This window comes from Amblyomma mixtum, chromosome 1, assembly GCF_055824585.1.
Source record: "Amblyomma mixtum isolate Tamu chromosome 1, ASM5582458v1, whole genome shotgun sequence".
NCBI classification, from domain to species: Eukaryota; Metazoa; Arthropoda; class Arachnida; order Ixodida; family Ixodidae; genus Amblyomma; species Amblyomma mixtum.
Genome location: NC_143012.1, coordinates 74,797,881 through 74,810,336, shown reverse-complemented (window position 1 = coordinate 74,810,336; position 12,456 = coordinate 74,797,881). Strand labels below are relative to the sequence as shown.

The following is a 12,456-nucleotide window of genomic DNA, read 5'->3' as shown; positions in this document are numbered from 1 at the left end:
TGATGATATGCCCGAACAAGATCTATTTTTGAAAAGATGGTTGCACCGTGCAGAGAAGACGTGAAATCTTGTATGTTGGGCAATGGGTATCGGTCCGGGACGGTCTTGGTGTTCAGAAAACGATAGTCTCCGCATGGTCTCCAGTCTCCTGACTTCTTCGGGACAAGATGGAGTGGAGATGCCCAGCTGCTGGATGAAGGTCTAATAATGCCAAGTTCCAGCATGTGCTCGAATTCTGCACGGGCCACCTTGAGTTTGTCCGGAGCCAGGCGTCGTGGGCGAGAGAAAACAGGTGGTCCCGATGTTATTATGTGGTGCTGAACGTCGTGGCAGACGGGTTGAGTCCAATCCGGGGGTGACGTTAGCTTTGGAAATTCATTAATCAGGGCTGCAAACGGCTCTTTGGCAACTGTAGCACATGAGGGTGCTACATCGGTAGTTGCACGCGCTGCTATGCCGTGAATAAAGAGTTTCGTTGCGGAGTCAATGAGGCGCTTCCGCTTGACGTCGATGAGGAGCTCGTGCTTCGTTAGAAAGTCGGCACCAATTATAGCAGAACCAACGTCGGCGACTAAAAATAACCACCGGAAGACTCTTCGAAGCCCGAGGTTGAGCGTCACAGAGCGCTGTTTGTAAACAGGTATGCGCGTTCCGTTCACTGCTTGCAGGTACGAAATTGCAGCGGAAGCACGCTCTGTTTTTGTGGCTGGGAGAACGCTCACCTGGGCCCCGGTGTCAATAAGGAATTTCTGTCCGGTGGTTCTGTCGTAGACGTGGAAAAGGCGACACTCTTCTCGGCACAGACCGCTCGTCGCCGCTAGTGGTCGGCCGGCCGGTTTTCCGTCCAGCTGCAAGGCAGGAGGCAGTGGCGGGCGTTGGCGCCGAAGCGACGATGGTAATAGCAGATGCGTGGGCCTGTGGATGGACTTCGCTCACGCTGTCCGCGCTGTCCAGGCGTTGAGGAACGGTGACGTTGGCGTCCACGGCGTAGAGGCGGCTCTGAGTGCGTGGTTGCCGCAATCAGTTTTTCGAGCTGGAAGCAGAGGCGGTCAATATCGGAAGGCGTAGCGGTGCTGGATGCAATATGCGACGGCTGAGGAGTGCTGATGGGGACGGCCAACGGCGACGACTGTGTGGGCGTGCTGACGGCAGCGACGGTCAAGTGCGGGGTGGCCACTTCCATCACCTTATCGGCTAGCGCGGCGAGTGATGTTAAGTCCATGGTTGTGGCTGTGGCAAGCACCATTTGGACGTTGGACGGCAGGCGCTGCAGAAAAAGTTCACGCAGCACTGCATTGTCCTTGGCCTGCGCACTGCTACCGAGAAGCTGCGTCATCCGCCGCAAGAGCTGACTGGGTCGCCGGTCACCGAGCTCCTCCGCGGAGAGAAGCTGCTGTATTTTCGTCCTTTCGGACGCGGCCGTTCGTTGCAGTAGGGCTGCCTTGAGGTCATCATATGGATGTGCCGGAGGATTGGTGCTGAAGGAGGTGAGTATGTCGGACACCTCCTCTGCAGCTGTTGATGGCAGTGCGCCGACCACGTGATGAAATTTCTGCTTCTGTGAAGAAATTCTCGAAAGCTGGAATTGCGATTCCACTTGCAGGAACCACACGGCTGGGTTGCGTTCCCAGTACGGTGGGAGACGCACTGTGACTGCAGAGACGATTTCGCTGGGCACATCTGGCGTTGTCTGGTTGAGGTTGGGCGTAAGTGGCTGATTTTGTTCCATTTCAGCTGCGTGAGTGGACGTCCTGTCTTCAGCGTGGAGAAAAGCTTGGCTCTACGTTTCTTAGGTTCGTCGAAAACCGGGTCACCAATTGTAGGGCGTAAGCTGCTCGGAGATCCTCAGGGAAGACAAGACGTCTGTTCTGTTCAACCGTTTATTCTCTGAGTAACGGAGCTGCGGCGGGGAGCGCGGGAGGCGCGCCGCGCCGCTGCGAGAGGGAAAAGGGAGGAGAAGGAAAGAGCGCGCCAGATGCGGGGGCGCGCGGGGTGCGGTCGGGTTCCTTTGAAGGGACGCCGCAGACTTCGACCGCAACGACGTTCACCTCACGTTGCCGGAGGCATAGGGAAGAAGCACGCGTAAGTTGTGCCGGCGAGGGCTGGCGAGGGCTGGCGCCATGGCTGGCGCACTACAAGTTGATCGGACGAGCAACGCGCCACTGCAGCCGGGGATGCCGGTAATGAAGCCCCGGTGTTGAACGAGGGACAGCCTGGGCTGTGATTACAAGTCTGAGATGTGTGCGAATTCTTTCGGCTATTTTTGCTGCAAGTAGAATACTTTAAACGCTTGCGTTTGAACTACCCGGCGGCGGCGGATCTGGGCCTGTTGCAATTGTGTGCCGAGTGTGCAAAGGTAAGTTGACTTACCTATCTCAGTACAAATGTCACACGAACATGTCGATACTGAGAATCTGCCTCTCTCAACAGCGTCATAAACGCCGTGATGGCTCAGTGGTTAGTCAGTTCGCTGCCGGGGCTGAGGACGCAGGTCTTATACCTGCCGCGGCGGCAGCGTTTCCATAGAACTGATTCGCGAAAGTGTACTGTACGATGTAGGCGCACCTGCGGTGGTCAAAATTCACCCTGAGTACTCCACCACAGTTCCGCTTTGCATTTTCATTTTTCCAGTCTCTCATTCACTTCTTCACCCTTGTGGTCTAAATAATTCCGCAGCACTCCACTATGGCACCTATCCATTTCTCTGTTCTTTCACTCACAGCTTCCTAAATTCTCTTGCAGCACCACTGAAGTGCTGAAATGGCTTAATGAGTACGCTTTTCGGTGATATCGGCGTCATCAACCATTCCTACGAAATCACTACATGCGGCATTAGGTTTGGCCAGCCGTGCATCTTCGATGCGGTGGAAGCAAAACCTGCATGCGTATAATTATTTTTGTGCTTAACACCGTCCTCCAAAAGTCCTCGGTCTAGGAATGTCACTGAAGAATGCGTCACCAAAGGAGCGAAGTAGCGCAGAGTGAAAAATCTAGTTTTTAAGTTTACAACAATAATTTTCCATTCGCATTTGGGCAGGACCGACGGCTATGGCTGCAAGAGGAGCGGAAGTCCGTCGGCCCTTACGGGGTACCGATGGCAGTGCAGGGAAAAAAAGACAGGCTTCCGCAAATAAATATAAATTTAGAGGAAATTACAGTGCACTTACACTAATAGAGTCATTTTTAAAACTGTTTTCCAAGAAGTTATAGCAAACTTCACATCAGCTGCACTGAATATTGCCACGGACCTGGCTCGAGCTACCTGCGCGCTAAGCCGTGACGAGGACGAAGTGGTCGCGTTCGCGTGAGGCGCGCTCGAGCTGGCTCTGTTCTGGGCGATTAAAACCCTCGGCCGTTCTGCGGTCCCCCTCTACGTCTACGACTGTTCTCCGTCTGGCCTGTGACATCTGGTGGAGGTCGCTTGGGTATTCTCGGCTGATGCTCCATCCTTCCTCGGAGAGCCGAAGCACAAGCCCGGTGCCTCTTGTGCGAACCCCCGTCCATCGTGTCAGCCGCAGGCTCCGCGGCTTGTCTCCAGAATTCGGACTCCGGCCTCAAGAGAGCGCACCCATGGCGACGACCACGGCAGCAAGGTCAGACAGCGCCCCGTTCATACCTGCTTCTTTTGTGAGCCTGCAAAATCCCCGGATCCCGAAGCCCTTTCACGGCGGATACTCAGAGGACGCCCAAGACTGGCTTGATCAGTTCGAGCGCGTTGCGCGTTTCAACGGCTGGGACGACAGTGCTAAGATCCGGAACGTCTACTTCAGCTTAGAAGACGCCGCTCGGATCTGGTACGAAAACCGCGAGACGAGTCTAACGACGTGGCAGGACTTTCGTCGCCAGCTGTTGGAGACTTACACCAGCAGCGATCGCCGTGAACGGGCCGAGCGTGAATTGACCGCTCGCATTCAGCTACCAAATGAGAACGTAGCGATGTACGTGGAGGAATTAAGTGACGCGCCTCTGCAACCGAGCGGACCCGACCATGACGGAAGAGAAAAAGCTCAGACACCTGATGAGAGGCGTGAAAGAGCAATTGTTCTGCGGTCTTGTGCGAAGCCCACCCAGGACAGTCGCCGAGTTCCTCTCCGAGGCTGTGCTCATGGAGAGGGCGCTCCAGCAACGGTACAATTTCTACGACCGGCAGCTAAACCCTATCTCGGCTCTACACCCCCTGGATGCTGCTTCGGGGGCCAACACAAGCTCCCTTCGGGACATCGTGCGTTCTGTGGTCCGTGAGGAGCTGCAGAAACTTCAGGGGAGTTTTCCTGTGGACTCTCTGACTAGCGCCATTCGGGAGGAAGTTCAGCAGGCGCTCAGACCACCCGTCGCTCCAGTAGAGCCGCCACCACAGCCAGCTGCTTGGCCGCCAGCGACGTATGCGGACGTGCTGCGCCGTCCTGCGCCGGTTCCCTGCGCGCCACCGTATGCCCCTTCGGTAGTCGCAGTACACGCCGAGCAGCCGGTTCCCTACTGGCAAGCTCGAGGACAGGCGCCGAGAAAGACCGATATTTGGCGTGCGCCAGACCGACGTCCCCTGTGTTACCATTGTGGCGAGGCCGGTCACATCTTCCGGCGGTGTCCGTATCGGTCTCTGGGGTTCCGAGGCTTGTCTGCAGGTAGTCCCCGTCCGCGGCATGCCGAACAGCCTCAGGAGTTTGACGAATACGTCACCCGCCGGCGTGGTTCACCACCTCCTCCGCGCCGAACGTCCCGATCGCCTTCACCTCGCCATTCGTCGCCTCATCAGTCCGGTTATGGACCTGGTGCACAGCGTGGGTCCTCGAGCCCGCACCGGGAAAACTAGAACAGGCGACCTTTGGAGGCGAGGCCGCCGAACGCCGTATTGCCGAAAAGCTTCCACCGACGCGCCGACTGACCCTTCCCGAATTGACGACCACGATACCGATACCGATGACGACGACGACGACGACGACGACGACGACGACGAAGACGGCGCCGACGACTGGGTCTGGTAAGACCAAGGTCTCCCTTGACATACCCGTGCTGATTGACTCTAAGGAGGTTAGCGCACTAGTGGATACGGGTGCGGACTACTCGATAATGAGCGGTAGGATGGCTAAGATGCTGAAGAAAGTTATGATGCCGTGGGCAGGGTCACAGATACGTACGGCTGGTGGCCACGTGGTTACGCCGCTCGGAATGTGTACGGCCAGAATTACGGTGCGCGGATGCACGTTCGTGGCAACGTTCCTCATTCTGCCTGAATGCTCACGAGACGTCATTCTCGGTCTCGACTTTCTTCGAGAAAATGGTGCGACTATAGACCTTCGAAATCGATTGGTTACATTTTCAACTGAACTCGCCGCCACCAAACCCGCCCCAGAGAATTGCAGAGCCGCACTGCGTATATCCGACGATGCCTTAACGGTGCCTCCACGGGCGAGTATTCTGGCTAGGGTCACTTGCGACGCGCCACATTGCGGACAACGTGTTGTTGAGCCAAATGTCTCTCTTTTGCTCACCATGGGTGTTTGCGTAGCAAGAGGGCTCGCCTTTCTATCTGACGGTCGCACTGAAGTCCTCGTGACCAATTTCAGTAATGAATACCGCCATTTATTTGGTGGCACAGCCATCGCCCACGTCGACCCTGTCCAAGAGGTGGCTGAGTGTTTCGCATGCCTAGAAGACACGCCTGGTGAAGTTGACGAAGAGGCAGTACGCGCCGTTCACATAAACGAGGGCCTCCCGCCCACAGAAAGGCAGCAATTGCAAGAATTGTTGCTGCAGTTTAAGGACTGCTTTACCTCGTCGTCTAAGGTACGTCAGACGCCCATCACTAAGCATCGGATAGTCACGCACGATGGCGCGCGCCCAATACATCAACAGCCTTATCGCGTATCTCCCCGAGAGCGGGAGGCCATCCAAACGCAAGTGAAGGAGATGCTCAATGACGGCATAATCCAGCCATCGAATAGTCCCTGGTCGTCTCCTGTCGTTCTCGTAAAAAAGAAGGATGGCACGCTGCGCTTCTGTGTGGATTACAGAAAACTTAACAGCGTAACAAAAAAAGATGTCTATCCGCTACCTCGTATAGATGATTCCCTCGACAGACTGCGCCAAGCAAAATACTTTTCTTCGGTAGATCTGCGCAGCGGATACTGGCAAATAGAAGTTGATGAGAGAGACCGGGAGAAAACCGCCTTTGTCACCCCGGACGGCCTCTATGAATTTCGTGTGCTCCCCTTCGGACTCTGCTGTGCTCCAGCAACGTTCCAGCGAATGATGGATACCGTGCTCAGCGGCCTTAAATGGCAAACATGTCTAGTATACCTGGATGATGTAATCATTTTTTCAACAACGTTTTCGGAACATTTGCAGCGGCTCAGAGTGGTGTTAGAAGCCGTCCGATCAGCTCATCTTTCTCTAAAGCCGCAAAAATGCCATTTTGGATTTACTGAATTGAAGTTTCTCGGGCATGTCGTCAGCTCTGAGGGCATCCGGCCAGACCCTGACAAAATTTCTGCCGTCGCGGGCTTCCCGGTTCCCACTGATAAAAAAGCCGTCCGACGATTCCTAGGCCTTTGTTCGTACTACCGACGTTTCATAAAAAACTTTGCTAAGCTGGCCAGTCCTCTGACGCGCTTGACAAGAGATGAGGAGCCATTTTTGTGGGGTGCCGAGCAGCAAACTGCTTTTGACGAACTACGACGTCGGCTACAATCACCACCAGTACTAGCCCATTTTGACGATGATGCCGCCACTGAAATTCACACGGACGCCAGCAACGTCGGTCTTGGAGCGGTTCTCGTCCAGCGTCCGAACGGTGTCGAAAAAGTGATCGCTTATGCTAGCCGTGCACTTTCCCGTGCAGAGTGTAACTACTCTACAACTGAGAAGGAATGTTTGGCCGTAGTATGGGCCATCACAAAGTTCCGCCCCTATCTGTATGGCAGGCAGTTCCAGATTATTACTGACCACCACTCATTGTGCTGGTTGACAAACTTGAAGGACCCATGTGGCCGCCTAGCACGTTGGGCATTACGCTTACAGGAATTTGACTTCACCATCATCTACAAGTCTGGTCGCAAGCACACCGACGCTGACAGCTTGTCGCGTTCACCCGTGCAACCTTACGAAGGTAACGCAGAAGACGATGCATGGGACTAATGCCACGGACCTGGCTCGAGCTACCTGCGCGCTAAGCCGTGACGAGGACGAAGTGGTCGCGTTCGCGTGAGGCGCGCTCGAGCTGGCTCTGTTCTGGGCGATTAAAACCCTCGGCCGTTCTGCGGTCCCCCTCTACGTCTACGACTGTTCTCCGTCTGGCCTGTGACAATATGTTCAGTGCACAAGTCACTGTGTTGCTCAAGTTAAGGATTCTTGGGCAACAATTTTTATTGTGAAGCACCTGTGAAATATTTTAAGACACTGTTTAGGAAATATTCAAGGTAATGGCCCACTCTTCCGATGCGTAGCCAAATATTTCTTAGAAAGTTTGTCCATTGCTCCCCTCGAGTAGTTAAGGTTGCCGTAGAAAATCGGTGGGGTAGGTTTTGACGATTTGCAGACCATTAATAGCAAGAAGAGGGCAGGCCTGCCGAAAGGAGATATGCGATAAAGTCGATTTTTATAGTGTATCCATACGATGTGCAAAATATTGCGTTCATTATCTTATTCTCGGTGGAAAATTCGCTTGTCCAAGCTCTCCGGGTATGAACAGTTTGGGTGCATATTGAGTGAGTCTTGTTTAAACATACCAGATTTTAAGTTGGCCACTGTGAAACAGATGAGTGTCAGTGCAAAGGTATCCTAAGTGGCTATAGTGTTGCAACAGTCTAGGTTGTGTTGCGCTAAAGGTGAAAGGACAACTGGCGATATGCTCCGAGTGCACAACAGGTGGCAGTCCACGATAAGGAGTTATAGGGTGTGTGTGTAGTTTTTTTTCACATGCCTCTGGATGAGCGTCGTTGCACACTTTCACCCCATTATTGAAACATGCTTTTTTCTGGTCCGTTATAAAGCATCGTTTAAAAAAAATGACTCGCCCTGCAATTTATCTTTCAGGTCGCAGATGCGTTCAAAGAAAGCAGCGAAACGCCTGTAAGCCTGCTTGAAAAAATTTGCGGCGGTAATGTGAGTATGCTGTCTTTAAGAATATTTTGCGAACAATAAGAAGCCTTTTAAGGCGACCTTAATGCGAGTCAGAAAGTTCCCCATTGCTTGAAGCCATCTTTCCAGAGCTTCATAATTGCTTTTAGAGCCTACCATCATTCTTGAAATTTCTGCGCCACTGCCAGGGACATAGAGGTAGGCAAGCAGCGGTGGTTCGTAGCGTGTAGATTGCCAGTGTATCCATCATCATTCTTTGTCACTAACACTCAAGTTCCTGTTGGATTGTGCGAACCGTTGAATGGCGGAGGCTGCTACTTTTCTCATTTTCCCTGCTGTCTGCTTCTCCGAAGTATTATATACAGATTGAAGCGACCAGGCTGTGTTTCTTCAAAGAAGCAGCAGCACTAATGTTTCGATGTCTTGCAAAAAGTAACACCAATTTAAAGCACCATCTTGGGCGCTGCATTGCCACACTTCCAAAAATAGTGCTTGTAACAAAACGCTGGTCTAAAAACGAAGGAAAACAAAAACTTACAAGGCTATTCGTCCTGACATAGCTGTTTTAAAAGTGTCTAAACTCTATCAAAAGTTCCACCATAAAGACCAATCGCATCAAACTAACCAGTGCTTCCCGCTCTTCGACAAATCGACAGATTCTTTTTTCTGAAATGCAGCCGCGCGGGCCTCAAAGCGAGAAAATATTTTGTGGAGCTTGAAGAGCTATGGAAAGAAAAAATTGGCAGAGATTCAGCTTGGTTAAGCCCGGAAATTGCAAAAGCAACTTCATCCGTTTCTTCAGCCCGCATCCGACGTGTCTACCACCGCTCTGCGCTGACGGTTGGTTGGTTGCGACTGAGAGAAGGATGAAAAGGAAAGTGCACGGGCCTGCCTACTGGCTCCAGCTGAGCCAGCACCGCTGCCACGTGCAGATAGAAGACAGTTGAAAGATATGAGGAAAGATAAACACCACTTATTAAACTTGGTCTTGCACTTGTAGATGCACCCGCATGAAGCGATGTTGACCGGCGTGCTCGCCAGGCTGCTGCATACGCACGTTGTTTAGCTAGCTGTTCTTCCCGTTCTTCGTCTGTTTCTTCGGCGCGGAGCCGTCGCTTGGCCGCAGCAGATCGTTCCAGCCTCGCCTTGTACACATCATCCGACATAGCGCACTGAGAGGAGCGCAGCTGCAGCCCCCCCCCCCCCCCCCCCCCGTTTTATTCCGCTCTAGCAAGCGCCCTCTCTCGGCAGCGGCGCAGCCGGCGTGTAATGCTGTACCTCCACCATCGATGGCGCGAGCTGAGGCCCCGGCTCTCGGTCTGTCGTGACGTCACGCAGTCACGTGGTGGAGCGGCGCAGCTGGCGTTAAGCATGGAGGAAGAAAAAACTAGGAGGGGGTACGACGTCACAATCTTGAAGCGTAGTCATAAAATATAGTGGAAAGCATCATGGGAAATAGGCCCTCACGTGACAAGGCAGCGGTAGCTCTTAGCCGGATTTCGGTTTCGTTCTCTCGCTCTACGAGCAACTGGGCGACCATCTGCTTGTGTTACTGACGGCTCCGTGGTGAGCACAAACTGCTCGCTCGCCGCAGCGGCCACCATCCCCGAGCGACGCGTGCGCTGTCTGCGGCGCAGTGGAGATATTGGAGCACATGCTCCTTCGCTGTGCCGCTTCTGCAGTGCCGCGTCGCGAGATGCTCGTGGCCTACAGGGCACTGGGAATCATCCTGGACAGTCTCGAAGCGCTCCTGTGGCCGCGCGGCAGTGCGCGCATCCGTGACAGAACAATGGTGAGCCTCTGTGCGTTCATCGAGCAGGCGGACTTGACTTCCCGCTTGCTCTTCGTCATGTAGCGCACGCGTGATACGAACGCTCCGTGGGTGCTACCTCGGACGGTATACGCGGCCGGGCGCCCCACCCGGCCGCTAGTGCAGTGTGCCGCGCGCGCGATTAGTCCGAGACAGGACGCTACGTGCGCGCGGCTATGTAGTACACACAGTTTACATTTTTTTTGTAACTGATTGTGCGCAGTGGCCGGAAGACCCCGCGCAGGAGCAGACGTAAAGCCGCCGGCACTCTCTCTCGACAGCGAGAGAGAGAAATACTTCACTGCTGCATTTCACGTCGGAACCGCGTATGTGCGCGAGCGTATTCGGCGCGACTTGTGCCTCGAGAATAGCGGAGAACGGCGGGCCCATGGGCGGGCCGAAGTCCGCCTGCCCGAGAAATAGAACCATGCGCAGCGCGCCGGAGGGCACGTTAAACACGTCCGTCCGTCGTGAGCGCTCTGGAAGCCACTGCGCCCTTTTTTAAAGGCTCGTTTTCTTCGCCTACTCTCAAGTTCTCCCCTTATAGCATGCGCTGAAATAAACGCTCCGTATGTGCGTATAACGACGAAAGGAATTCCTCTCCATTCTCTTTATGAACCACAGTTGAACAGTGACGAGGTCGCGGCCGCACCCTTTGATGAAAAGTTTACCTGCAGTTTTCTACAGTGCACCCAAAAACTCAAGAGTGTAATCAACAGAAGTGTTTAGACGTGGAGCCTTCAGACAACCTCGAGCTCGGTACGCATTCCGCCAAAGCTGCAACAAAGACGCTGCGCTACATCGAAGCCCGGACGTTCACTAAAAAGCACCGCTGGTAGGCAGTCTGGTAACTGTGGAGGAGGGCCTATTTCCCATGAGTCAAAGCGCAAAAGGGCTCTCGGCAGCGGCGTCAGAGGAGGATGGCTTGCAGAGGCTGAGCGCACTCTCTCCTAGTTTTTTTTCCTCCATGCGTGTAAGGCTGTACCTCCGCCATCGATGGCGCGAGCTGGGGCCCTGCCTCTCGGTCTGTCGTGACGTCACACGGTCACGTGACGCGCCGCTGTGTAAGGAGGCGCCACGACCATCGATGGCAGAAAAGTGCAAGCAGTATTGCTTTCGCGATAAAATTATAGGTGTGACGCTACCAGATCGGAAGCAGGCGGAGTGGGTGAGAGAACAAATGCGGGTTAATCACAACCTAGTTAAAATGAAGAGGAAGAAGGGGGCTTAGGCAGGGCATGTAATCCGAAGGCAAGATAACCGCTGGTCCTTAAGGGGAACGGAGTGGATTCCAAGAGAAGGCAAGCGTAGCAGGGGGCGGCAGAAAGTTAGGTGGGAGGATGAGATTAAGAAATTGGCGGGAATTCGGTGGCCGCAACTGGCGAAGGACCGGGTTAATTGGAGAGACATGGGTAAGGCCTTTGCCTTGCAGTGGACGTAGTCAGGCTGATGATGATGATAATGATGATGAGGCAGATGCATAGGCTGGAGTGTGATATAGGGCAGGACTTAGCTAGGTCGTTGATGCAGTTCGATCGCTGCTCCAACTCTGGATTTTATTATGTCCGCGGCGTCATGACGCAGTTTTTACCCAGCTGTTCCTATATTTAAGGAGTGGGCTTTAGATCATGGACACACATACAGCTGAAGACGTTTGTTCGTAATGAGCAAAAGCACTGTTTCGGAAAGTGTTTTTCTGGCTAAACACCGCACGGCTTGTAGGCAAAGTACAGGTATACTACCCGCGAAAAGAGTATACAGCACGTTTAAAGTTACATGAACCGACAGCCGTGCTCGGAACGTTTCGTTATTCAAAGTTGTACTAACGGATGACTTGTCATGCAAGGCTGAGGAGAAAACGCTAAATTTAAACTTAACTGTAATTTCAACCAAAAATGTGTGGTATGCACCAAGCAGTGTTCTAATGACGGTACATAGTTTAAAGTTTAGAACCGGCAGTTTTTCTTGAGATGCAAAACTGTACGACTTGCGTGTTCGTCGTCTTTCTCGCGCCTCTACCTTTTCCTCGAGTTACGAGATCTCCATTCATTTCGAGCTGTCCCGTAAATTCCCTATAATGCCGAGATGGGCAACGACCACTCGCCACAGAACGCATCCAGTAAATTGCTGCCGCAGTGCCGATATCAGTACGAATCGTTTCAACTGCGGCTGAAGTGTAAAGTATGAAGCGTGTGTTAAATCGTTCGAGTACGGAGATCGACACAGGGACCGCATCATCGTTCACTCCAAGACTTCATTAGATCAGCGAACCTTTTTTCTCATTTATTTAGGCATCCTCGTCACCCATAATTACGTACCATTTTATTACCACTACATTTTATTACCATTACACACCATTATCACTGAGGCAGTAAACATTGCCTTAAAGAAATTGATAATTTCTTTTAGGAAAAGAAGTGACACAGTAGCTCACTCACGACATCTTTGAGGGTCCCTACCACTCCATGCTGCACCCATTGTTCCTCAGAACTCCGCTACTACAAAGAGTTCGAGAATTGAACCATTTAGAGTTCTTTTTACTTTCAAGCATTCCCAAAAGCATTAAATAA

General features: G+C 52.9%; 1 protein-coding gene across 1 annotated transcript; it reads right to left on the bottom strand.

Annotated features, from left to right (window-relative positions):
* Nucleotides 1–565: 565 nt before the first annotated feature.
* On the bottom strand, nucleotides 566–1,910 carry LOC149366796 (uncharacterized). The gene has a single exon (XM_089565783.1). It carries the CDS (start codon nucleotides 1,727–1,729, stop codon nucleotides 818–820), a length of 912 nt encoding a protein of 303 aa, XP_089421909.1. The 5' UTR covers nucleotides 1,730–1,910; the 3' UTR covers nucleotides 566–817.
* Between the last annotated feature and the right edge of the window lie 10,546 nt (nucleotides 1,911–12,456).

Excerpts from the sequence above, each read along its gene's own strand:
- LOC149366796 (XM_089565783.1), bottom strand. The coding sequence starts at position 1,729 with ATGGAACAAAATCAGCCACTTACGCCCAACCTCAACCAGACAACGCCA.